General features: G+C 44.9%; 1 protein-coding gene across 1 annotated transcript in view; it reads right to left on the bottom strand.

Moving 5' to 3' along the window:
• Positions 1 to 27,366, bottom strand: part of LOC103350800 (cyclic nucleotide-binding domain-containing protein 2) — a 115,068-nt gene that overhangs the window by 44,878 nt on the left and 42,824 nt on the right. Inside the window, exons 6-9 of the mRNA XM_051820266.3 lie at positions 23,548 to 23,707; positions 22,307 to 22,390; positions 6,045 to 6,089; positions 1,023 to 1,087 (exon numbers count right to left, since the gene is read on the bottom strand). Of these exons, the coding sequence (XP_051676226.2) occupies positions 1,023 to 1,087; positions 6,045 to 6,089; positions 22,307 to 22,390; positions 23,548 to 23,707 (354 nt within the window). The remainder of the gene's footprint in view (positions 1 to 1,022; positions 1,088 to 6,044; positions 6,090 to 22,306; positions 22,391 to 23,547; positions 23,708 to 27,366) is intronic.

Here is a 27,366-nt window from a genome sequence, read left to right as displayed (position 1 = left end):
TCCGTCATCGGTGCTGCACACTGAGATTCTACGGGCTGCCTGCTCGCTAGCTGGGTAACACATTTTTGTCACGTGCCTCTCCCTTTAGCTCACACACTTCCAACCAGAAAAAGTGTGCTGCATTTCTTATTCCTCCCTTTCTCTGAGGCTGTTCTCACACCAAAGCCGGAGTGGAGCAGGAGGGCAGGAGCAAGAACAAGCTGACGGAGCGCCGCTACACAGAGCCAAAAGCAAGTGAAGTAGCACAGATTCAGCTGCGCTTGACCTCAATGACCGCAGCCACTGCCAATGATTATTTTTGATTTTTAAAAAGTTTCCACTTCTCGTCTCACGTTCTGGTTCATTCATGGAAGACATGGCTGGTCTGGTGTCATTGTGGTAAATTCACGAATACTATGAACCTCACCAACTGCATCTGCGTCATGAAATCTTAAAGTCAACAGTCTCTGAGAGGACTCGCATGTCCCCACGCGCACCTGCTGCTAACTCCTGACAGGTGAATGCCCTGACTGATTTGGTGACGCTTCCAGAACAGACAGGGCAGTAGAACAGAGCAACAGGTCCAGAAACGGAGCAAACACAGAGCTCACATATCAGTGTTAGTATTTTTACCTATGCTACGTATTCAGGCAACAATTGTTTATAGAATATGTATAAAGTGGCACGCACTGTTCTAGGTATTTAAAAAAAGAAAAATGTTTTGTTGTACCTTATTTAGTTTAAGCAGCCCAAGAAGGAAGGTACTGTTAGGTCCGTTTTATACATGGAAACACTAAGCCTGGAAGAGGAAATGTACCTGACAAAACACACATAACTAAAAGTGTAACCACAGGATTCGGGTGTAGCTGTGTGTGTCCAAGGCCCACTCACTCTCCACCACATCCTGCACTTTCCACCACAGTGAACATTGTAAAAGATTAGCCTGAATTTCAAATCAGATATATCAAATGATCTGTCAATTACTTTCCTTCACAACTGTAATAATTATCTATAGATAGAAATTATCTATAGAAAATGTGTACCTGAGAAATCCGCAAGTTTCTTGATATTGTTCTTGGACTCTCTGTGCAAGAATACAGCAAAAATCCTAGACAACAAAATAAAATTTAATTAACATCTCACTCTTTGCACATACAGAGAGAGAAAATGCTGTCCCCCACCACACACACACTCATACTACATGTGAAGTAACCTTGTAAAGTCATTCACCCTATTTTCTCCTGGCCAAGGCAGGCAGACAAAGATCTCCTATCCAATGCTGCCTCAAATGCCTGCAGTGGCCGGAGTCGGACCCAGGGCCAGAGCCAGGAGCCAAGATTCAGTCGAAAGGTGGCTGTTGTAGTGCAGCTGCGTTAAGAGCCCCTGGAGACACCTGCATCTCATGATGAAGCACCGGGTTCAAGTTCCAGCTACTCCTGCTTCCAATCCAGTTTCCTGCTAATGTGCCTGGGAGGCAGCAGATGGTGGGTTCCTGCCACCCACGTAGGAGCCCTTGATAGAGTTCCTGGCTCCTGGCTTGGTCCTAACCCAGCCCTGGCTGTTGTGGGCATTTGAGGAGTCAATCAGAAGATAGAAGATTTCTCTCTCTCTCTCTCTCTCCCTCCCTTCCTCTTTCCCTCTCCCTCTCTCTCCCTCTTTTTCCCTGTTTCTGTCATTCTGCCTTTTAAATAAACAGGTAAATCTTTAAAACAAAGAAGCACTCAATCCAGTTCTCCCATATGGGCAGCAGGGTCCAACTCCCTACTGGGAGGGTCCTGTTGCCTCCCAGGTTTGAACTGTTGGGAAGCTGGAATCAAAGTGAAAGCTAGGAATTGAACCCAGGATCTCTGATATGGGATGCAGTTGTCTTAACCACTAGGTCAAATGTCTGCCCCAACATGACTTTAAAATCCTTGATACTTACCTTGCAATACAGCTTTACTAGAAAAATGGCTCATTATTTCATGAAATACATTTCAATGGCAGTAATAAATATTTTTAAAGGTTTATTTATTTATTTGAAAGGCAGAGACACAGAATGAAAGAAAGAGACAGAGAGAGAAAGAATCTTCCATCTGCTGGTTCATTCCTCAAATGGCTGCAACGGCCAGGGCTGTGCCAGGCCAAAGCCAGGAGCCAGGAGCTTCATCTGGGTCTCCCACACGGGTGCAGGGGCCCAAGGACTTGGGTCATTTTTTTGCTGCTTTCTCAGGCTCATTAGCAAAGAGCTGGATCACAAGTGGAGCAGCTGGGACTCAAACCGTTGCCCATATGGGATGCCAGCGCTGCAGACGGAGACTTAACCTTCTATGCCACAGTGCCAGCCCCAGTAATATGTTTTTAAGTGTTGTTATTTTCACTTAAAAATAAACTAAGGAGGTAGGTACTCAGCCCAGTGGTTAAGACACTGGTTAGGATACGTGCATCCCACATTCAGAAGACCTGGGTTTGGTTCCTGGCTCCAGCTCCCTGTTAATGCAGACCCTGAGAGGAAGTAGTGATAGATCGAGTAGTTGGGTTCCTGCCACCCACATGGGAGATCTGAATTAAAATCCCAGCTCTAGTCCTCTAGTAGATGGGGGTGCTTGCACTCTTTCTCTCTGCTTCTCAAACAAACAAAAATTTTAAAACTAAAGAACTAGTTTCAGGTAGACTTAGTTTTTAAAAAACAGATCTTTCTTAAACAATGACTTTTCATCTATTTAAGTTTTATTTTTTAAAAGGTTAAATTGTATAATTATGATATAAACTGCTGATATTAACTGTTCTTCAAACAAACTATTCAATTTTGAAGAGCATACTTTTTTTTTTTTTTTTTTTTTTTTTTTTGACAGGCAGAGTGGACAGTGAGAGAGAGAGAGACAGAGAGAAAGGTCTTCCTTTGCCGTTAGTTCACCCTCCAATGGCCGCCGTGGCCGGCGCGCTGCGGCTGGCACACTGCGCTGATCCGATGGCAGGAGCCAGGTGCTTCTCCTGGTCTCCCATGGGGTGCAGGGTCCAAACACTTGGGCCATCCTCCACTGCATTCCCTGGCCACAGCAGAGAGCTGGCCTGGAAGAGGAGCAACCGGGACAGAATCCGGTGCCCCGATCGGGACTAGAACCCGGTGTGCTGGCGCCGCAAGGCAGAGGATTAGCCTAGTGAGCCGCGGCGCTGCCGAAGAGCATACTTTTCAACAAGCTGAGTAACCCTACACAGGACAGTGGCGTACAAATGTATAAAATGGTATCCTAAAGCAACAGCCAGTTTTTTCATCTCCCCTAACTCCAATGTAAAACAAAATTTATGAACTATAAGTTTAAAAAAAAAGAGAAGAGAAAGAAAACATAAAAATACACTCTATTGCATCTTCCAAAGACTGAGATGTGGCTATGCCAATCAAACACAAGCTCCAGGTACAGGCATAAGATCTGGATAAAAATAAGAACACAACAACAGATTAAATAGGCAGCTTTTTCTTCAGTATGAACAAAAACCAAGGATTTCTCCTTGCTTCTTTTAAAGCATTTCACTCTAGGCTACTGACAGCAACACTGACGTTTTACAACAGAGTATATTTCCTAAAAGCATCCTAAGATTTCTAGGCTTCAGCTGCTTGCCAGTCAGTACAGAATAGGCTATCAAACAACCTGACAAGTCTTTGCAGGTCAGAACATTGATTATTTCCTGTCTCCTGTGCAGGCCATTCCGGGTCAGTGATGACTCTGCCTGCCCACCAAAGACCCTGGGGTATCCAGCCTGACAGAGGCTCCGCCTGGGCAAACACAGAGCCGGGAACACAGAACATGGTGGACCTCATGCTGGCTCTTAAAGCTTCTGCTCATGTCAGTGGCCAATGCAAGTCACATGGCCACGCCTGCCATCACCAGGGGAGAGACGAACAGCTCTTTCCCAGGGAGAAGAACTGAAGGTTTACAAGCAATGGAAGCCTTCCACAAGCTCTAAGATTATACTTATCACTGTGGTTTACCAAACAGGCTCGTCTGCATCACTTCATAGTCACAGGGAAGGGGATGGGGGGCAGCAACAGTTGGCTCTGCAGAATATTCACATAGAACTAAGCTGCTTCTGCTATGTCTGACCTTCCACGTCAGGCAATCAGTCTCGCAGCAAAGGGCGGGACAAAGCTAGGAAGTCATGGAAGGAAAACCATAGCTGCTTCCAAATTACTCTCATGCCCAGCAGTTTCATCCATGGTAGTTCCTGCCTTTAGAGAGCTTCCATTCCTTGTACTGTTACATCTCTAGGAGGGAAGAGGCGGGGAGGACAGAAGTTGGAGGGGCTACAGGTGACTGAGCTGCAGTGACAAATGTCTAGGCCCACCAGGTATAGAGACTCCCAGACATCTGATATGAGCACATGGATTTACACAGCACCCCCGGATAGTGAGAGAAACACAAAATAAGAACAGATACCTGTCGCTCCCCCTCTTCGTGGAGGAGCAACACTGAACCCTGCGCTGTTCTTTCTGCTGCTCGGCCCTCCCCGGGTTTGCTGCTGGTTCTTCCCGGGTTGGCTACTATCCCTTCCACCTCTGTGGAAGGGCAGTTCCCCCTGGCCGCATTCCCCACTTCCGCAGGGGAGCGGCACACCGCCGGCCGGCTTTCTCGGGGGCTGCACGGGTTCCCTTTAGATGTTCCCCATAGATGTTCCTGGTGCATGCCGTCTCTCTCCTCCTTTATAGTCCTCCTCCGCCAATCCTAACTCGGCTGCCCACACGCCGAGTACGCTGCTCTCCAATCAGGAGCAAGTCCTACAGTTTATTGGTTGAACTGGAGGCAGCTGGGTAGAAGCTGTTTTCTCCTCTCCCAGCGCCATATTGTAGGAGAGCAGATGCATAGAATAAGTCTTAATTCCAGTAACTTAGTCTAGTACGAGCTGCTCCCCACAATACCTTCTCCTTGTTGGATAAAAGCTACTAAAACATGGTGGAACAGGTGAAGGTGTGTATGAGCTTCCTGGCTGATAAAACTCCACCAGACTCTCAGGGGTGTCGAGCTCCTGGTTTCTAACAGGGGCTGAGTGGCTCCCAGGCTGTTCCTGCAGGTAACACAACTGCAGGTGAATGCCTCACCTGGTCACCATCATCACAGTTTCTTTCCCTCTAGAGTGGGCAAAGTGCAGACAATTTATAAATACGTCCCTTGGAGCTGGCACTTGGAGTGACGGGTAAAGCCTCCACCTGTGGTGCTGGCATCTCACATGGGCATCAGCTTGAGTCCTGGCTGTTCTGCTTCCAGTCCAGCTCTCTCCTGAATGCCTGGGGTAGCAGTGGAGGATGGCCCAAGTGCTTGGGCCCCTGTGACCACTGGGAGACCCAGAAGAAGCTCCTGGCTCCTGGCCTCGGATTGGCCCAGCTCTGGCTGTCACGGCCTTTTGGGGAGTGAACCAGAGAATGGAGGACCTCTCTGTCTCCCCCACTCTGTCTGTAGTTCTCTCAAATAAATAAATAAATTTTTTTTAAAAAGTACATCCCTTGGTTCCCTCTGGGTTTTCACCACCATTCTGGAGTTCCAGATGCTGTACTACCCTGCCCAGGGGGTGTACACAGTACTGTAGGGGTCCCAGTGCATCTGGCTGGACCCTTCACATGCCAGGTGATGGTCCTTAGGCAAGCCTTTAGACCTCATCTTCAATGGAGATGCAACAACAGTACTTGCTGCCCAGGGTCAGTGTAAGGATTAATGACTTCAGCTGGGAAAGCACTGATCAGCATGGCGGAGCTGCAGGAAGCCCTCTACTATGCTGGCCAGTTATGTCCATCAGTGATGGTGAGGTGCCTCTGAGCTGTGCACAGGACCACATGCCCTGGGCCTCCCCCTCTACTCAACCAGAACAGTGGCTCCTGCACTCTCTCCCAACCCACCAGAGTAGGAAGCAGCTTGGCTTTCCTTCTTCTTGTATGTGAAAAAGTTTTCGAATTCCCACACCAGTCCTTTTCATCCATGAACCTGAGGCTGAGGTGCCTCCAGGGCCCACCCCCCCTTCCAGAGCTGTGCCTTGTATCTGGCCCTTCCACCTCTGCATCCCTTGCTCTCCAGAGTCACAAACACTCCAAAACACACCTGCTGCGCACTAGGCGAATTCGCACCCACTGACCACTGTAGACACTGTAGCACAAAGGAAAACAAAACGAGCTTTTAAATGCCTTAGAACATCACATCTATTAAACTGAGATGCCCACGAAATCCAAGTCAACTCAACTTCCAAACTCTGAAGTTCCATTAAAAGCGTTTCTCCCTCCTCATGTTCTGCCTACTGCCCATTATGCCCATTGAGCAAATGCAGAGCAAATTAATTTGTTTTTCATCTTTTGGCAGGTTTCACAGTATTAAAGGAAAATAAAAGTGTTTTATTGATTTGATGGTAAATATGAAAGGCTTTGAGATCTATCCTCAAGTCAATGAATGCTCTAAGGGTATAGATCATCAAAAATAAAAATAAAGGGCTCAAAACATGGAGAAAGAGAAGGAACAGCTGTCATGTCACTGAGTCCTCTGGAAAGCAAACTTTCATGCTGAAGCTACCAATAAACTGAGAACACAGTGCACCACGGTACAAACAGCCTTAGTGGGGGACTTGCTGTGCTCAGGAAGAGGGGCGGCCCCACTCGGCCAGAACCAGCGTGAGGTCAGAGGAGGGTGTGACAAACTGAATCATGGGTCCCAGTCTGTCACACACGTGCACACACACACATGCGTGTACATGTCCTTTGACATGTAACTTTACAGTACCTCTTGTGAAACAGGGAGTATTCTTCTCCACTCAGGACTTCAGGTTTGCCAGGAAATTTTCTTTGGTCATAACACATTAGCAGATGTATCCCAGAAGTGGTGCTCAAATGCCTAGGAAGCCCCTCCTGGGCTTTGCCAGGGCCAAGTGGCACCTGATCCTGAGAGGAGAATGAGAACAGACTTAAGACCACTTGCCACATGAGGCAAAGCTGCCGGCTTCATGCCCATGAGCCCAACCTGCAGGCCTCCAGGAAAACCAACTTCAAGCAGCAGAGCTATCCTGGCAGACCCATGTAAAGCGAGAGGTTTTAGGGTAGTTTGCAGCTCACTATTAGTGTGGTGATAGCCAACCAGTGCCGACAGTGACAACTTAGATGCGTGACTTGAGCAGGATTATGCTGTCACTCACGGAATGGAAGCCTTTCCTAAAAAGCTGTTTGAGGAGCAAATCAGAGTACAGTTCCGGAGTGGTCGTCCGATAGCTGAGGGCTGTTCTCTCAACTTGGAATTGCAAATCATCCTTGCTCTGAAGATAAAAGGCCCTCAGGGTACTCCACACTCTTTTTAGGATTTTTTTTTTTTGACAGGCAGAGTGGACAGTGAGAGAGAGAGACAGAGAGAAAGGTCTTCCTTTGCCGTTGGTTCACCCTCCAATGGCCGCTGCGGCCGGCGCACCGCGCTGATCCGAAGCCAGGAGCCAGGTGCTTCTCCTGGTCTCCCATGCGGGTGCAGGGCCCAAGCGCTTGGGCCATCCTCCACTGCACTCCCTGGCCACAGCAGAGAGCTGGCCTGGAAGAGGGGCAACTGGGACAGAATCCGGTGCCCTGACCGGGACTAGAACCCGGTGTGCGGGCACCGCAAGGTGGAGGATTAGCCTATTGAGCCGCGGCGCCGGCCCTTTTCAGGATTTTATTTATTTGAAAGGCAGGGTCACAGAGAGAGAAGGGGGCGAGGGATGAAAAGAGGTGGGGGAGAGAGAGAGAAGGAGAGATCGAGAGATCGAGAGAGAGAGATCTTCCATCTGCTGGTTCACTCCCAGATGGCTGCAATGGCCAGGGCTGGGCCAGGCTGAAGCCAGGAGCCAGGAGCCAAGAGTTTCTTCTGTGTGGGTCTCCCACATGGGTGCAGGGGCTCAAGGACTTGGGCCATCCTCCACTACCCTCCCAGGCACATTAGCAGAGAATTAGATAGGAAGTGGAGCAGCCAGGACTCAAACTGGTGCTGATATGGGATGCCAGTGCTGCAGCTTACCACACTGCCACCGTGCCTGGTCCAAGGGTACCCTACATAGTAAAGAGAGCTTCTGGAGAACCACACCCAAACCACAGCAGCTGTAGCAACTGTACTGTGAGGAATAATAATATAACATCAACAATAAACTGCCTGCAGCAGAGGTGGTGTCTGTAGGAACTACTCAGACTTCAGCTCCATTCAGCAGGTGGAGAGGGTGCTCAGAGCGGTGGATGACAACAGCTGAGGAAGTAGGGGAGTTTGCTGTGACAGACGTAAGTTCCAAAAGAACCTGGAGGAGAGTTTAGGAGATTAAGAAACTGGGTCAGATGCTTTGGAGACAAAATGGAAGACAACATGGAAGTCCTGGGGCCAGGCCTTCTAGCAGATGTGGGGCCTATGAGACTGGGAAGGACAGGGCCAAATTCAAGCCAAACAGTATGGGGCCAATGACAACAGTCCCCTCCTGCTGGCCTCAATGTGTGGTGCCACTATGGGGCCTCTGGTAACGGTCCCCTCCTGCTGGCCCCAACGTGTGGTGCCCTACGTAGAAGCCTGCGTGGCAGGCCTCCTTCCTCTGTCCATAGATGGAGCTGGCAATGCAAGTGCAACAGCAGGAAGAAGAATTAGAAGAGCAAGTCATCACAGATCTGTTTCAACAAAGAGGAACCAGCTTAAGCAGGACAGTGATTAATGGTGCTGGATATTAAAACATATTGAATTGGTCTGGTTCTTGCTGTGAGCTGTAAAATTGCAAGCATACTTTTGGAAATGAGCTTTTACACTCTCATCTACACCTGAGCCTTAATTCTTAAATGAATCCAGAATTAAAACACATAAATGATTTAATTATATGGAATATGCATAAACAAGGTCCTTCTTAAGGATTCTTCCCCACTGTGGACATTAGTCATTGGCACAGAATGTATTCAGACTCGCTTCTGCTGAAAATTGCAATGTGACATTGAGTTGTTATTTATGAAAGATAATTATGTGCTATATTGCTGTTTCTAAATATAATATTTCTTAAGCCACATGTCCATGACTAGATGACCAGTTGATAAAATGACATATCATACAATAGATGTGTTTTAAAATGAGGTCTGTCTCTATATACCAATGAGTTATTATTATTAGAGGTAGAACATACGAATGCACACAAGAGATTACACGTAAAATAGCTTTTTTCCAGGGTCATTTCTCTCAAAGGTAGAAATATTGAATGTTCTATTTTTAAGTTTCTGTAGTCTGTCTTTTTCGCTGTGTTGAGCTGTAGTACAGAGGAACAGGGGTATATAAACGAAGTTCTTATTTGTCATGGTCAGCAGGCAATCTCAAACCTAATCAAAGGGTCTTACTGTCCTCTGATGAATCCCGCTTGTCCTTTACGCCTGTCTGAAACTCACTTCCTGCTGTTCTGGGCACTTCTGCAGTCCCTTATATTTCCTGTTTCAGGTAAACTGCCTTTGCAGCAGGATATCCTAGTTTACATCCAAACCAGCTTGAAGGAAGAACTGGTGACCTGGGATCCTGTAGAAGTCAGTCCTTGTGCGCTGACCATCAACAGGGACTCATTTTGGACTAAGACAAGAAATGCATTTCTTTGCTGGGGTGAGCAGGGATCCCAGAAGAGGAAGAAAGAGATGAACACGAGATGGCTTCCACACCCTCGCAATTCTAGGCTCTGGTTTTGAATAATGATGGAAAGAAGGTTGAACCAGAAACTGAAGGGCACAGAGAAGAAGCCCACTTGTCCAGCAACAGGACGAAAGATCACTGTGAGGACTGATTCTGTCCAGACACATTCCCAGGGCCGCAGAAGGAGCTTAACGAGGAGGCAGGAGCAGAGAAATGTGAGTGGCTGTGTTTCTCAACGTAAGCAAATACCACCTTGGGAATGCCTAAAATAAGGAGAGTGATTCAAGAGAGGAAATAAAGAGCTTTCATAGCTTGGGCACTAATGATAATAGATCTGTATTAACACTCAAGGCCTGGGGGAGGCCATATGGGACTCACACATACAACATTATACAAGGTATCAGGACTTGGCCAGCCTATCCAAGAGTATGGGCCCATAGCTCCTACCCTGAGAGGTTCTATTAAATGATCCCTATTTCTGTTCTTCTGGTTTTTAAAGTTATTTATTTATTTGAAAGAGTTAGAGAGAGACAGAGAGAGAGAGAGAGAGAGATCAGTCTTCCATCTACTGGTTTACTCCCCAAATGGCTGCAATGGCCAGGGATAGGCCAGACCAACACCAGGAGTGAGGAGCTTGTTCTGGGTCTCCCACATGGGTGCAGGGGCCCAAGAACTTGGGACAACTCCCACCTCTTTCCCAGACACACAAGCAAGAAGCTGGATCAGAAGTGGAGCAGCCAGGACTTGAACCAGCACCCATATGGAATGCTGGCATCACAGGCAGCAGCTTTACCTACTATGCCACAATGCCAGCCCCTATTTTTATATTTCTGACTACTTAAAAACCATGGCTTACTATCCCTATAGGTCTACTGTCCCAATTCGATCAGTATAGCTATAATAAAATACCTGGCATTTGTCGTTTATAATAAAAATAAACTTACTTCTCACAGACCTGGAGGCCGGAAGTCCACTATCAAGATGCAGGCATCTGGTGAAGGGCTTCTTGCACATGCAGAGGGTAGCACATGGTGACAGTGCAGGAATGTGTGCACTCAGTTCTCTCCTCTTATTATTTTTTTTGTTAAAGATTTTATTTATTCATTTAAGAGGTAGAGTTACAAACAGTGCGAGGGAGAGACACAGAGAAAGGTCTTCCATTCGTTGGTTCACTCCCCAAATGGCAGCAGTGGCTGGAGCTGGGCTGGCCAGGAGCCAGGAGCTTCCTCTGGGTTTCCCACATGGATGCAGGGGCCAAAGAGCTTGGGCCATCTTCTAAAGCTTTCCCAGGCCGAGGCAGAGAGCTGGATCAGAAGAGGAGCAGCTGGGACTTGAACCAGCACCCATATGGGATGAAGGCGTCACAGGCAGAGGTTAACCTACAGTGACTCAACGCTGGCCCCTCTCCTCCTCTTCTTATAAAGCCACTATGCCCACCCCCCACACTTCCTGCCACAACCTCATCTAATCCTAATTTCTTCCTAAAGGCTCTACCTCCAAATGCCATCAAAATATGCAATTGGAGATTAAGTTTCCAATACAAGAACTTTTGGGGGACACATTCAAAGCATTCAACTACACTTGAATTTAGGTTATAACTTTTTTAAGTTTGAAAACTATCAAAATACCTCATTTCTGTTTTTAAACTCAAATAACGTGGGTTAATGTCATAAAATTCATAGAACTTTTAATTTCTCTTTTAGTTTTGATCAAATTTTATATGAAACATCTTCACTTGACATTGAGACTTAAAATTATCCTATTTGGGAACATAATCAAAAGGGACACGTTTTCCAAAGACCCATGAACTGAGAATCCTTGAAAATGTATTTGATTTTAAGTTAAATAACTGATTATTCCTAAATAAAAAATAGTGGGGTCAAAAAGAAATAGAGGGGAGGACTATGGCGTAGTAGGTTAAGCCTCCACCTGTGGCTCCAGCATCCCATATGGATGCCATTGGAGTCCCAGCTGCTCACTTCCGATCCAGCTCTTTGCTTATGGCCTGGGAGAGCAGTAGAAGATGGCCCAAGAACTTGGTCTCCTGCTCCCACGTGGGAGACCCAGAAGAAGCTCCAGATTCCTGGATTCAGATCAGTCCAGATCCAGCCTTTGCCGCCATTTGAGGAGTGAACCAGCAGATGGAAGACTCTCTTTCTGCCTCTGCCTCTCTGTAACTCTGTCTTTCAAATAAAATAAGTAAATCTTAAAAAAAAAAAAAAGAAAGAAAGAAAGAAAGAAAGAAAGACAGACAGACAGGCTCAATGACTTTGCCACATTTCTCCATTCAGGTCCTGGGCAAAAGTGAGTCTTTCACTTAAATGTGTCATGGGGTGTATTGGAAGGGACATAAATAATGGGAACTGGGACTTGGAAAATGGCAAGCTGACTCAGCCTCTTGGAGCGTCATTCATTAGATCCAGCTGCAAGAGCTAGAAGTTATAAAAAGTGCACGTCCAGTTTCTTTTTCAGTATTAACACAGCACGACTTCAAACGTTGGTTCTGACCGAGCAACTCTTCTCTGCAGGTGCTTTTTACCCCTCTGTGACCTTAGCAAGCTGCTGGGGCCTCCGGAGACTAAACAAATTGCTAACTTAAAAATTCATTATGGTGTCAGCTCCCTTTCCAAAACATAAAATGCACTCTCCAATATCTGTGCTTCTGAATCCCCTGAAACCTTAATCTTCAAGGCCTCATGTGCTCAAATGACGCCATCTCTTGTCCATTATTAATCTACTGGATAGAGTTTTTAAAAACACACCACACCCCAAAGTCCGAAAATGAGAAGTGAAAATGCCACTACAAGCAAATTAATTTCCTGAAATGAGCAACATCAACAGTGATGACAAGGGTGATATCAAGGCAGGGGATTCCTCAAAGGAAGCGTGAAGTATTTAACTCTTCACATTGCACCGGCCAATAGATGGCGGCAAATGGATGATAAGATCCAGGGCATGAAGTCACTATCAGAAGTCCATGAACAAGAGATTCCATTGTATGCAGTTATGCAGATAATACATATGAAAATACCACGTTTAGGCATTACTTTGAAAATATAAATTTGAGTCATATGGGCAAAGTTCCAGACTTAATACAGAGAAAGCAGGTAGCTGCTCACCTTATCCAAAGACTTATCCAAAGACTCATAAAAAGAGCCCAGGGGGTCTGGCATTGTGACGTAGCAGATTAAGCCCCTGCCTGTGATGCCAGCTTCCCATGTGGGTGCTGGTTCAAGTCCTGCTGCTCCACTTCTGATCCAATTCTCTGCTAATGTGCCTGGGAAAGCAGCAGAAGATGCCCAAGTACATGGACCTCTGCATCCACATGGGAGACCCAGAAGAAGAAGTACGTGGCTCCTAGCTTCGGATCGGCGTAGCTCCGGCCATAGCGGCCATGTGGGGGGTGAACCAAAGGAAGGAAGACCTTTCTCTCTGTCTCTCTCTAACTCTATCTGTCAAATAAATAATTAAAAAAAAAAGAACTTTGCAGTCTTGATCATGATTAAGAACCAGATTTTCTTTCTCTGAAAGCTTGGGGACACCTTCCTAACTAAATTCAGTTCAAAGAATTTATCTAAAATTTAGTTCATGGGAAAATATTGTAGAAATGAATTAAATGGATGGAGAAATTGGAAGCTGAACAAAAGAAAAATCCATGGATTATTCATGGATAATGTTTTGTTCTTAAAAATAGCATTTTTTAATGATAACATATTAAGGACTGAATAAGAAATAAGCAAAATGACTTTATTTAAAGAGAGAATGGCTAAGACTATGACCTAACTTCACCTTGATGATCACAGCGTATCTGACGAGAGAAGGTGTCACTCACAGGAGTCATCTTCCTCATGCAGGAAATGGGAATTGGGGGAGGTGGAGCAAAGAGTGCCCAGCCCTGGTAAGACACAGGGTCTGCGGATGCGATGGCTCACTCAAGAGGTGCTCTTAGCTGCAGGGACTGGATTTATACCACGTGTCCCTCTGCAACCACTTACACACTTCACTTTAATTCTGTCTTCACTTAGCAATGCTCTGACTGTTAATTCAGTCTCTCAGGTACCCTGATACTGGAAGGATTCATTAAATGATAAAAAATGAATATTTTACTGACTGGAAAGAGTTAGTCTCCATTGAAATTAATAAATCAATAATTGGATTTATGTAACATTCTATTGTAAGTTAATATGAGCTTGTCCTCTCCTCCTCTTGTCTCCAGAGGCAATCTGGCAGGCACTGGCACAGAAACTTCTGGAAACAGAACTCCAAATCAGACTTGGACAATGGGACTCCATCTCCCTGCGAGTTCCCATGGCAGAAAAAGAGCCAGCGCCCTGAGTTAACTCCACTCCTGCAGGTTACAAAAAAATAAATATGTAAGAATACACAATCTACTTAATATCCTGTGAATTTAGTACTAGATGATACTGACTCAGAAATCAACTTTATAAATCAAAAACCAACATTAAACTTATTAGGCTGCACAAGTATAGACATCATATCTATCTTGTTTATTGTAGTCTCTAACATGCTATCTGACATTTTTAGGAACTCAATATTTTTTGAACAATAAAATTTTTAAAAAGAAGATTTAAAAAATGCAGGCTTTTTCCAGAAGATTAAGCCACTGATGAGATGTGATGAGTTTTCATATGACTATTATGCCAAGTGGTTTTCATCCCTTTGAGGAGCTAGTCATGAGGATTTTGAGAGGATAAAAAGAACTGTGAAAAACAGCTCAGTAACACAATCAGACTGCTCTTTGTGGCACAAAGTTATAAAGACCTAAAGTGCAAAGAGATAAAGCTGTTCCTGCTTTAATATATAAGAACAAACATTCAAATTACTTCCTATTTATGTTTACTATTCTGCTGAAGAAAAGAAACACCCGACTGTCCACTGTCTTTGTCTATTCTATACAGGTTCAGATATACTTGATCTGCAGTGGTGAGTTCAACAAAAACTTGACGGACAGAAAGTGAAGAGAGGCAACAGCCCAGAAAAGGTGATGAACACGGAGCGGGTGTGTAGCTGTCCCTAAGACACTTGGCGCTGCATGCTGGAGTGCCTAGGTTTGATGCTGAGCTCTGACTCCGGACTCCAGCCTCCTGCCAGTGCAGACCCTGGGAGGCAGCAGTGATGGCTCAACTTGTCTGGGTCCCTGCCACCCACATGGGAGATGTGAACTGGATTCCCAGCTCTCAGTCTTGGCCCAGGCCAGTCTGGGCCTTTGCTGGCATTCAGGGAGTGAACCAGTGGATGAGAACTCACTCCTTCTGTCTGTCTCTCTCTCTAATAACTAAATAAATAATTTTAAATGTGATTAACAGCTACCTTTATGTTAGCCTTACTTTGAGGGAACAGAGTGACAAACCATAGTAGCTAATTCAGGACACTCAAGCTGTTGAAATATCATGAACTGTTTAACATCTAAGTTATTCTTACGCTGTTACAGGGACAGAGTTTAGTGAGGTTATTAGGTGAAGCAAAATAAGCCACAAAAGGACACAGAGTGTATGATTCCACTTATGTGGGGGATCCAAAGGCAACTCAAAGAGGCAGAAAGCAGAACAGAGGTTACCTGGGGATGCAGGCAGGGGGAAATAAGCGTTAGTGCTGAATTACAGAGTACCATTTTGGGATGAGGAGGAGGTTCCGGAGATGGACGGGGTGGTTGCTCAACACTGTCAATGTACCTAATGTCACTGAATTTTATACTGAAAAACAATGAAATGACCAGTTTTATGTGATGTGCCTTTTGCCCAGTAAAATAAGAACTATCTGACAAGAACTAGCTGCCTGCTCCACTCTGAAGGCACAGCTCAGAGCGAGTGGGGAGGGCAGCAGCACGCTGAGTGCAGAGAGCTCCTCTTCCCACTGAGATGGCTGCTGGGATAAACGCCCTGAGTGCTCTGCCCTTGCGCTTCCTGAGCAGAGTCAGGACGCCCCTTCCTTCCCGGGAGCTCAGGACTACGAGCTCAGCCTCTGCTGCTGCTGTGGACGCACGGAACGGGACTTGCTGAGGGCCTGCTGGGCGCCAGCCCTGATCCCTTCACACAGCAGATTTCCTCAGAATCGCATCCAGCCCCCGGTGTTCTGGCCCAGGTCTGACTCTTCTGCCTCATTCTTCCGCAGCTCCACGCCCAGCCCCCTGCGTTCCCAAAGTATGTGCCTTCTCCCCTGCAGTTCTACACATGCACGCACACACGCGTGTGCCTACACATACAGAAGATTTCTTGTTCTACAGGTGGTTCCCTCCTGCCCACATCTGTCCCAGTCCCAGTCCTGAGACTGCAGTTTCTTCTCATGAACATCCCTTTATCAGAGCCTAAACCAGCGTTCCTTAAACCTGGTTCCACATTAGAGGATGATCATGCTAGCTTGCCCCTCGCCTTTGAAACTCAAGTTTACCATGGTATCCGTAAATCCTAAAACAGTATGAGGCACATACCAAGGGCTCAATAACTACCTTAGGTTGCTTTCTCGAGTTTTGCAACTCATTTTCATTCTCATTTACAGATAAGCCAACCAAGGCTTGGCCAGGCCAAGTCATTCATGCAAATTCACACAGCAAAGTCAGGATTAAAATCTGGCTCTCCAGCTGCAAAGCTCTGCTCACCGTGCAACACTGTTTGCAGACATCATGAATCAATGTCCCACATGAAATACTGGAAAGTCTGAAGTGGAGACAAGAGTGAAAACCACAGTGCACTGTGAACAGCTGGCCAACACACATCCAAAGATCATTCCATCTCTTAAGTACTTGTTGAGGACAAGTTTTTTGAAAATCCAGACCCCAGATGACATGTCCTGCAGTATGTCCTGCTGAAGAGGCGTAACCACTGTTCTCAGACCACTTACTTCTCAGCACTCAGAACACTCTTTCCTAGGACTCCAGTTCCAATAAAACCTGAAATGGTGTGGATGCATCAAGTTTCTGAGCAGAGAACAATAAAACAAAAATAGAAAATCATGAAATTGTAGTGTCCACTCTAACTTTCTTGGGCAATGACATCAGTCCTGCTGATAGCCACATTTTAGGCATAATCTGTAACACTTGTGTTCAAAATATATAACAAAGACCTCAAATTTCCTGTGGCTCCACATTCGCTGCCCTGCATTTGATGCAGTGGTTGGGATGCCACATGCCATGTCAGAGTGCCAGGGTTCAAGTCCTGGCTTCACCTTCAATTCCAGCTTCTTGCTAATGCACACTCTGTGGGGACAGTGGGTAATGGCTCAATACTTGGGTCACTGCCATCCACATGGGAGACCCAAACTGAGTTCTGGGCTTCTGGCTTTGGCTTGGCTCAGCCCCACCTGTTAAGAGTATTTAGGGAGTTAACCAGTGGATGGGAAAGCTTTCTCTTGCTCTCTTAAAAACAAACCTAGCTGAGACCAACACACTGCCTAGCTAGAACACAGCCCCACCATGGTGCTAGGTGCAGTAACATGGAACTGCTTTCCAAAACACAGAGTAGCTGTGGCCTTCTGGGACCTGCTCATGTTCTAAGATGGACCTCCCTTACTGCTTGGAGAGGACTGGCTGCCAGGTGGCAGGTGCCATGGGAGGGCCACCTGCTTACTTCTCAGTACTACTTTTGTTATGGAAAATTTTAAGCATATGCAATAATAGTAAGTAAACACTCCTACCCATGGATGAACCAGACGGTAAACACAAAGTGTATATGTCTGTGATTAAGATGATGAGTCAAGCTACAGAGCTAGGTTTGCACACGTGTTCTGGTGCCATACTGACAGATGGGCCATTAGGCATTAACTCCTGGCAAGAATGAATAGAGAGACCTTGTTTGTTATCCCAGAAACCAGGAAGTTTCACAACTATCTGTCTAGGCTTGCCAGGGCACTCTTTAAAGCTTACATGAAAGGCATATACCCATCATGGGAATAAGCCAGCAGACAGGACACCACGGTGGTTAGGAGTAGAAGTTTGAGTCAGGCACTCTGGAGGTGAGCCCTATGTCTACAGCTTATTAGGCCTGGAACCCTGAACAACTTGTACAATGAGTCTTAGCTTTCTTCTCTTACTCTGTGAAGGGGAGAGTATCTAACAGGGTATTGTGAGAAACAAATAAAATACTTACTGCAGCCCATATTCTTTCAAGTGCTCAATAAATAAGTGCTGGATACCGTAAGTCACAGCAGTTCCTGCAACCTTGTCCCACTCTCGTCTCTACCAACAGCCCCTCCTTAACAGCCAGTTCCCTAGGGTCCCCTCATAGCTCACAGTCAAGGCCATAGCCATCTCATTTACATTTCCTTCTCTCTGATTCTCTTACAGTCTATGGATGGCCAAGTGGCTTGTACAATCAAAGCAGCTCTGAAATCAGAGGTGCTTTGTCAGACTTGGTGTAGGAAACAGAATTTTTAATTATTGAATGTATTTATATCTTACCCCAACCCCCACTTGTTAAAAGTGCATAAAACACAGTGGTGAAAATAAATAGGTGAGGGGGATCCAAGGACAGGAAGAATACAGCCAGGAAAACAGAAAGGCCAGCCATAAGATTTTGCCAAATCATGTTCCAGGGATGATCAGGACAGAGTGCACAAATCTGGTTATCATCGACATCCTATCACTGAGAGAAAACAGGAACAGTGCAGCATTCGTATATACTGACCTATGTCTTATACCATGTCACTGTTGACACAGACAAGAAACTGAGGCTCTGGTGGGTTAATTACGTGGCCCAGAGCTCACTGTGGCAGCACTGAGATTTCAGCCCTGGTGGCCTGGATTCACGGCCATGCTTCAGGATGAAGCCATACCGTTCAGGTACACACAGATGAGGGTAAATCTTCAGTGCAGGGGAAGCCACATCCTCACTCTGAAATCTCAGTCCTAGGGAAGACAAAACAGTCTAACACAGCACAAGAGCTTCCAGATTTAGGGATTTCCTAGATTAGCTAAATTGTATTTTTAAAAGGTGGACGTGGAAGAATATGATGTCCAGCCACTTCATTTTTGTTTGTATGTTCCAAGAACATTGAAAACAACAGTAACTACCAGGGAGTGTCGACACCATTTCTAAAATAAGTGGCCTTGTGCCCCCAAACAGACAGAAGGTCAGAATCAGATAGAGGACGTTGGTGTTGAAGTGAGTGTGAGTTCAGCTTTGTGACCAATGTACACCATCCACCCAGTTCACACTGCCCCTCTGCTTGGTGCACTGTCAGTTGGAGACTGTCAGTGCTGCACAGCCCCGCACTGGAAATTCACTGACATGGGACAGCACCCAGGACCTAACACAGCCGAGACTCCACCCCCCTTGCTGTATCCAGGAAGGTTTCACAGTCAGCCCCTGAAGAAGGGGCTGGGCGGAAGCCTTCAGAGCATGGTTTCACAAAGGATGTGCACACTGTTCAGAGACACAATGATGCCCCTTCAGCGGCCAAGACACACCACAGCAGCCCTTGTGGTACAGCCATCATTTTAGTCATTTTTGTGAGAGGTAGACAGGCAGACAGAGCTCCTATCCACTGGTCACAACAGTCAGGGTAGGGCCAGGCTGGAACCAAGAGCCAGAAACTCGATTTCCTACATGGGTGGCAAGGACTCAACTATTCGAGCCATCACCTGCCACTGCCGGGGTTGGTGTTAGCAGGAAGCTGGAGTAACAAGCCAGAGAACAAAATTCAAGTTCTCTGGTACGGAACATGAGCACTTCACTGCTAAACTAAATGCCCTCCTCTATTTTTTTCAGTCTTGAATGAAACTATTAACTGTTAGTTTAAAATGCAAGTAAGATAGGCAATAGAAATGGCTCGAGTACATGGGTTCCTGCCATCCATGTGGGAGACCTGGACTGAGACCCAGCTTCTGGCTTCAGCTCAGCCCAGTCCAGCCCTGGCTGCTACAGGCATTTAGGGAGCAAACCACTGCGTGGGAGTGGATTCCTTCTCTTTTTCTCTCTCTCTCTCTTTCTCTGCCCTCCCCTTGTCTCCCTCTCTCTCTCCCTCTCTCTCTCTCTTCAAGGCACAGATACCTCTCAAATAAATTAAAAATTCTTATGCAGAACATGAAATGCATAAAGATGAATACCAGGAATGTTATTAGGTTTTCCAGGAGCTAACACACAGGCAGTCTTTTTCTGTTTTGTTTGGGAAAGAATTTGAGTTGCTTATAAATTTATGCTGAAACCCACTGGATGCTTTCAGAGGCTGAAGCAAGCAACTCCACACATTCAGGGAGTTTATTTACAATACCTGTTGTTCCTATATTTCCATTAGAATGCAATTACCCTGCTGGGGAAAAAATAAAGGTCACTGGGCTAATGGAACTCACCTTTCTTTTTTAGTCTATAAATAATAAATCAAATATAATATTTAAACTGAAAACCACATCCTATATCTCACTGTGTTTCTGATGCTTTTTTCAAGGATCTCTGAGTATATGGCACTCACTATGGTCATAATAGTGGCAGTCCATCAAATTCTCTTAGCACCGCCTCAGTGAAGAAGTACACAGCATACACCCATTACGTTGATATTCATCAATACTGAAATATCTGAGAAATTTCTCATGGTTATTTCAAATTAGATTACTGTACATTCTACTCTATACTTGAGGAGCACACCACAGAATGATTTATATACAGAAAAATCTCATGATCTTATAAGTATTGATAAAGGTAACCACTTTAAAAAATTCTAATCAAATACAAATTCAAGAACATTTTTCCCAGAGTAGACTCCTAACGGTACACATGACCACACTGATAAGGATAATAAACATCTCCAGGCAAGGTTCTGCTGCCACTGATTTCTCTGATGGAAAAAACAGAGACTTTGCTGCCAGCCTAATAGCTGAATAGGGCTCTCAGGCCAAAAGTGTCTAATCAATGCTCTCCCTTCAGTCTCCCCAAGGGACCGCCTAAGCAATCACTCCAGTCCCTGGCACGTCAAGCTTTGTAAGGCAGAGAAGGGAAGTAGGGCTTAAATAGCTTCAGAAAGCCATTTGTCTTGAATAATAATAATAAAAAAAAAAAAAACAGAGTAGCTGCTGTCAGCACAGGATCACAATCTTCAAACAGGCTGCACCTCTCATGAGATTCATATGATAAGTATTTTTAAATAAAAAGAGCATTAGAACCCTCCCCTGAGCCGGATATAAAAATTGTTAAACACTCCTAATCACTGCCCCAAAATAATAAAAATGACAAGCTCTACTTCCCCCGACACAGGCTGTGTTACAAAATGCACCGTGATCTCCAAACACGGGAATCACATGCAGCCCCCGCCCCTCTTGAGGAGGGGTTAAGCAGCAAGTATGAGGATACTCCAAAAGCTTCGGGGAAAATGGAATTAAGATGTAAGTTTATTTTGGTGCAAAAAAACTTTAAGTTTATGCACAGCTTTTTTCATATTATGCATTTTCCAAGAATATTTTGAAGACCCTCTCATAGTCACTTGATTTTTTTTTATTTCAAGAGTACGTTTGCTACCAATAGCAGATAATTTTTGTTTTATTATAATTAACAACAACTCCTACTATTTATTCAGTTTTGTTCTGCCAGATACTGATCTAACAGATACAACTTAACCCTTGACAACATCTTGTGTTCAGATGCAATTTGTTATCTGATTAAGACTGCTGATCTGGGCTGGCACTGTGGCATAGCAGGCTAAGCCTCTCTCTGTAGCACCAGAATCCCATACAGGTGCCGGTTTGTGTCCCCGCTGCTCCTTTTCCAATCCAGCTCCCTGCTTTGGCCTGGGAGGGCAGTGGAAGATGGCCCAAGTGCTTGGGCCCCTGCACCCACGTGGGAGACCCAGAGGAAGCTCCTGGCTCCTGGTTTCGGATCAGCCCATCTCCGGCCATTGTGGCCAATTGGGGAGTGAACCAGAGGATGGAAGACCTTTCCCTCTGTCTCTCCCTTTCTCTGTCTGTAACTCTACCTCTCAAACAAATAAATAAAATCTTTAAAGAAAAAAAAAAAGACTGCTGATCTATCAGCACAAAGCATCGAGACTCAACATTATTTATTCCATAGACACAATTTCTTTTTTTTTTTTTTTTTAAACTTTTATTTAATGCATATAATTTTCCAAAGTACGACTTATGGATTACAATGGCTTCCCCCCCATACCGTCCCTCCCACCCACAACCCTCCCCTTTCCCACTCCCTCTCCCCTTCCATTCACATCAAGATTCATTTTCGATTATCTTAATATACAGAAGATCAGCTTAGTATACATTAAGTATGGATTTCAACAGTTTGCTCCCACACAGAAACATAAAGTGAAAAATAATAGATGATTTTTTTAAATGATGATGAAATCAGAGCAGACCTATTGTCATGTTTAATCCCAGTGAGAGTCAAGTTGGGAATTGATAATTTCTTTTTTTTTTTTTTTTTTTTTTACAGAGGATCAGTTTAGTATGCATTAAGTAAGGATTTCAACAGTTTGCACCCCCATAGAAACACAAAGTGAAATATATTGTTTGAGTACTCGTTATAGCATTAAATCTCAATGTACAGCACATTAAGGATAGAGATCCTACATGAGGAGTAAGTGCACAGTGACTCCTGTTGTTGACTTTACCAATTGACACTCCTGTCTATGGCATCAGTAATCTCCATAGACACAATTTCATTAGGATTCCTTCTCAATGTAAATATTTTTGGCTTTGAAATGTATCTAGGTTTCCCAAAAAGGTTTACTTAACATAGTAAATGCTTTCAGGAATATCATCAGATACTTACTTCTTTATTTATCACCAGAAGCATTACATCTGTTTCACATACAACTGAAGTATGTCGCCTGGCATTAGTCAAAAGGCAGATTTCCTGAAAAATAAAAACAAATGTACCACTTCTAGAATTATCTCAATTCTGGTGTTGTTCTGATAATGAAGCCCTGGAAAACTTAGAGGTTATAAGTTTGCAGCATTTTAAGCACATTATTTTTTAAAATTAATCATAAAGGGGTAGATACTTGGCACAGCAGTTAAGACGCCACTTAGCTGAGGCTGACCCTGTGGAGTAGCGGGTAAAGCTGCCTCCTACAGTGCAGGCATCGAGTCCCGGCTGGTTCGAGTCCTGGCTGTTCCACTTCCCATCCAGCTCTATGCTATGGTCTGGAAAAGCAGTAGAAGATGATCCAACTTCTTGGGTCCTTGCAGGTGCAGGTTTGATTTTAAAAAACTGTTAGAAATACATGGCTTTTTTCTTCTTTGCCTTTCTCATTGAATGTGTTACCAATAAGACATCTGGAACCCATCTCTCATTTGTCGCCACTCTGGCCAGTGCCTTGGTCCAGTGTCCCCTGATCAGACCCCAGTCTGTCTGTTTCAGCCTCCACATCACTACCAGCTGTCTAGCGAAATTTTAATCTGATCAACTTCACCTTCTTAGGAACCCTTGGTGCCAGACTCTTTAGCAGGTTTTCTAATAGTATATCTTATTTCAACCGACATTTGCACAATGCACTCTAGCAAGTGCCCCCACTCCTCAGATCTGTCTACTCAGGGACTTTGAGGTTCTAGGATCTTCAAACCCAATGTGGCCATGACTAATCATGAAAGTGAAACACGTTTCATTCTTACCTGTAGGCTGTTCTCCAAGCTTGAATTTTATCCCCTCTACATAAAATCTTTGGCAAGCATAGATTTTCTTTAAAGAACCAAAAATAGCTCTTTGAGTCCATGACTGTTAGGTACCCTTTGCTACTTAATACTGCCAAAGTCACAGTTTCTAATGCATTTAGCTGGCCAATCACTCATCTAACAATCATTTAGAATCTTACTCTTGTATGTTGACAAACTACATCTTAGGCTACATGTTAGCTCTACACTGAAAAGAAGAACATGTTTTTTCCAAGCATTCCAATTATTGAAATATTTAATACTTGAGGACACATATTATATTAACACACAGATTACATAATTTACATAATTTTAAATTTTTTGAATGAAAAACGACTGAGAAATTGAGACAACACTTACCCCTATGAAGTCACCTTCTTCAAACTCACTTAGAATTTCAGAGTTGGAGCTTTTATTCTCGCTTGTGTTACTCGACACACTCTTTAAATGTCCAGCAAGAACCAAGCAGCATTCAAGGGGGACATGTCCTTGTCTCAGAACCACACTCTCAGCTTCATACCTGCAGAGAAGGAATAGCAAAACATTTCTCCTGCAAATAGCTAGTCTGAAATCACTGGGGAGAAACAAAACAGAAAACCGAACCCACCACCTTCATCTGTAAAGAAATTCGCTCTGGTTCAGCAGCCATTGTCATCATCTGCCGCAGACCCTGAAGGTAGGCATCTCAGTCGCCTTACCCACTGCTGCAGCATCAGTGCCCCAGGTGGTGGCCGCATCACAGAGTCGGCACCCAACATACACAAACTGAGCGAATTAACGAACAGGCAGAAGGCGGCATGCACAGCCTCAGGACAGAGGGTCTCCACACAGTGAGTTCCAGGGAGCCCTGCTATTTCACAACATACAGGCATTTCCTAAACCACCACTGCTGAACTCTGGGTGTCAGACAACAGTCCTAGCTTTCTGCGAGACAACTGCCATCCTTTCACAAAGACTTTTCTAAAAGTCCTATATTCAGGGAAGGGTCTGTAAACCTGCCCCCTCCTCTGTCAAGAGATACTTAGCCAGAGGTGGTAGTCAGCCCACCCTTGGTTTATAGAAACAGTCTATTCCTGGCATTAATGCATGGTAAATTTTAATGGACAAAAAGGTCTCTTGGGGCATTTCATAAAAAGACACAGGACTGGGGCTAGCACTGCAGCACAGCAATTTAAGCCACTGCCTATGATCCTGGTATCCCATAGAATCATGAGTTCAAGTCCTAGATGCTCCACTTCCAACCTATCTCCCTGCTAAAATACCTGGGAAAGCAGCAGATAGCCCAAGTGCCTGGGCCCCTGTACCTAGGTGGGAGACCTGGATGGAGTTGCTGGTTAATGGCTTCAGCCTGCCTGGACTCAGCCACTGCAGCCATTTGGGGAGTAAACCAACAGATGAAAGATTTCTCCTGCTCTCTCTCTCTCCCCCTCCCTCCTTGTCTCTCCCGCTGTAACTCTGCCTTTCAAATAAATAATATAAAATAAATTTTTTTAAAATGACACAGGATTTCCTTGCATCCTGGAAATTCTTATAAGCTAGATCTGGAATACAGCCCAGGAAACTATATTTGGTTCTCCAGCTGAGTTTGAAGAGGATCATTTTGAGAAACACCATGTCTGAGGCTAAGAGCAAACATTAACTTTATTGTTCTTATATAAGTATTAATTTCTGTGAAGACTGGAACAGAACATACTCTATTAAAATATTGGGAAGTCTATATGCTTTCAGATTTTCAGTTTGTAATAATTTCCCAGAATCCTTTCTTACCAGAACAGTAATTATAATTTCTATATTCCAAATTAAGCAAGTGTCATAGCAGAGAATGTTACTGAGAAGGAAGATGGCATTGTTATGTAGTAAAGACACTCTTATTCCTGCATCACCAGTAGGAAGTCCTAAATTCCAGCATTGGATCTGCTATGAATTAGCGAAATGAACTTGAGAAAAATCACTTAACCTCTACTTCCAATTCTTCATTTAAAAATATGAATAAATCTGTATCTACATACTTCACAATGACATTTTATAGGGAAACAAACATAAAATAGTTATTTAAATTCTTCAAAAAGAAGATATTTTATAAATAAAATATTGGGATATTTCCCTACTTTGGTAGGGAAGAAGATATTTTATTAAAAAAAAAGAAAATATTTTCTAAATAAAGTGTTTAAACCTACTTTAGTAAGTTTGAAAATATGAAGGAGAGTTAGAAGGAGGAAATCACCAACCAAAATTAAAAGATAATTAGGGGGCTGGCGCTGTGGCGTGGCAGGTAAGGCCGCCACCTGCAGAGCCAGCATCCCATATGGGCACAGGTTCAAGACCCGGCTGCTCCACTTCCGATCCAGCTCTCTGCTATGGCCTGGGAAGGCAGTAGAAGATGGCTCAAGGCCTTGGGCCCCAGCACCCGCATGGGAGACCCTGAAGAAGTTCCTGGCTCCTGGCTTCAGATAGGCGCAGCTCTGGCCGTTGTGGCCATTTGGGGAGTGAACCAGTGGATGGAAGACCTCTCTCTCTCTCTCTCTCTCTCCTTCTCTCTGTGTAACTTTTTCAAATAAATAAATAAATCTTTTTTAAAAAAAGCTAATTAGTTAGCTTGCCACAGTTCCATGGATGCTGACAGAAGGCACTATACTCCAGAGCCAGCAACAAAGTACCTTGTTAGCCAAAAAAGAATAGGAGGATCAACATAGTTGCATGGGTTCCCCAAGTCCCAAGTCCCACAGGGCAATGTGAAAATCTCCATGGAGTGAGGCGAGAATGAGTTGCAATGGAGGAACCTGAGCCTAGGAAATCTACTACTTTTATAACAAGCAGTGGGCAAGGCTTTTGTTGATTTGAAAGGAGCCCAGATGCAGTACAAGAACTACAATGCACTATCACCTCAGAACTATCAGGTGCATGAACAATCCTGAGAAGTGGCCCAAGTATAAGAACAAGCAAAACCCTAGAACTTTTGGCACATGTAGAAAGTCATGTAAGTGAACAAGAGGCCCATAGTAGACTGTTTGTCAACATACAGGTGCAATAATGCAACTGAATAAAAATTTAACATAGGGTTACACGGTTACTTAAACTATGACTCCCTAAAAATCCTTTATCCTATGGAAAAAGATGCAAGCAGATCTTTATAACGCTATTTTCACTGCTATTTGGAAAGAGGATCACAAGGTGAGAATGTGAAAATTGTAGAAAGTAGGTCAGTCAAGATAGCAGAACAGGGAAAGGAATACTGCTCTATGCTAGGGGAAAACAGCAGCAAAGAACTGGAGGAAGTGCATTTCTAGGGGGAGCTGGAGAGAAATCTGCAGTGAAAATGCTACAGAAGGAAGCGGGAAGCCGTGGATCAGTGTGGAAGGTGTAGACACGCAGCAGTGAGCATGGACACAACACAAAAGCCCCACAGCCGAGAGCTAGAGGAAGTGCCAGCTGTGTAGAGTGAAGTGAGGCCAGACTGCAGCAGCCTGTGCCACTGACAACACAGCTGGAGGGAGAGCCTGGCGAAGTACACTGTCTTCGAGTCTGGCCTGGAGCCCTAAAGGGGACAGGGTACCAGCCTAATCAGCTAAAAAAGGAAACATTTCTTTCTCCCCATGCCCCCAACAATGGTGCCTGACAACCAGCTGGGAGAGGGCGTGATTTTGACATTAGTAGCAGCTGTCAGCTCTTCTGCAGGCACCCAGGGACTGGTAGGGACAGGCACCATCCTGACAACAGTAGCAGCTGTGGCAGTGCAGCTGTGCACACCGGACAACAGGCAGGGAGAAGGCGCCATTTTGAAATCAGTAGCAGCTGTGGTGGCTCTTACGCATGCGTATGATCCAGGGATTTTACCAGAGGGAAAAATCCACATTCCCCATTGACTGAGTCAGGATGGGAAGACTTACGTGGGGCTGGGCACGCAGTTAGGACTGTGAGGTGCCCCCAGCCTCTCAACATATCGCAGGCTCCAGGGCTCAAACGCCAAGGCGGAGTACCTATGTTGTGGGCTAGGTTGGGCCTCAATTTCTATTCCAGACTCTTGCCTTTTACTCAGAGAAGCATCTTAAGTACAAGCACAAACACGACAAAGTTTATTCACAAAATGAGGAAAATACACACGCACTTGTGGGTTTCATTTAGGGAGAGTGGGCCAGGAAAGGTCAAGAGAGACTCTGAGATCCTGCTTGCTCTGAGTCC

This window comes from Oryctolagus cuniculus, chromosome 8, assembly GCF_051225735.1.
Source record: "Oryctolagus cuniculus isolate XC-2025 breed Fujian yellow rabbit chromosome 8, ASM5122573v1, whole genome shotgun sequence".
Lineage (NCBI taxonomy): Eukaryota > Metazoa > Chordata > Mammalia > Lagomorpha > Leporidae > Oryctolagus > Oryctolagus cuniculus.
This window is presented reverse-complemented; position numbering and strand designations above follow the sequence as displayed.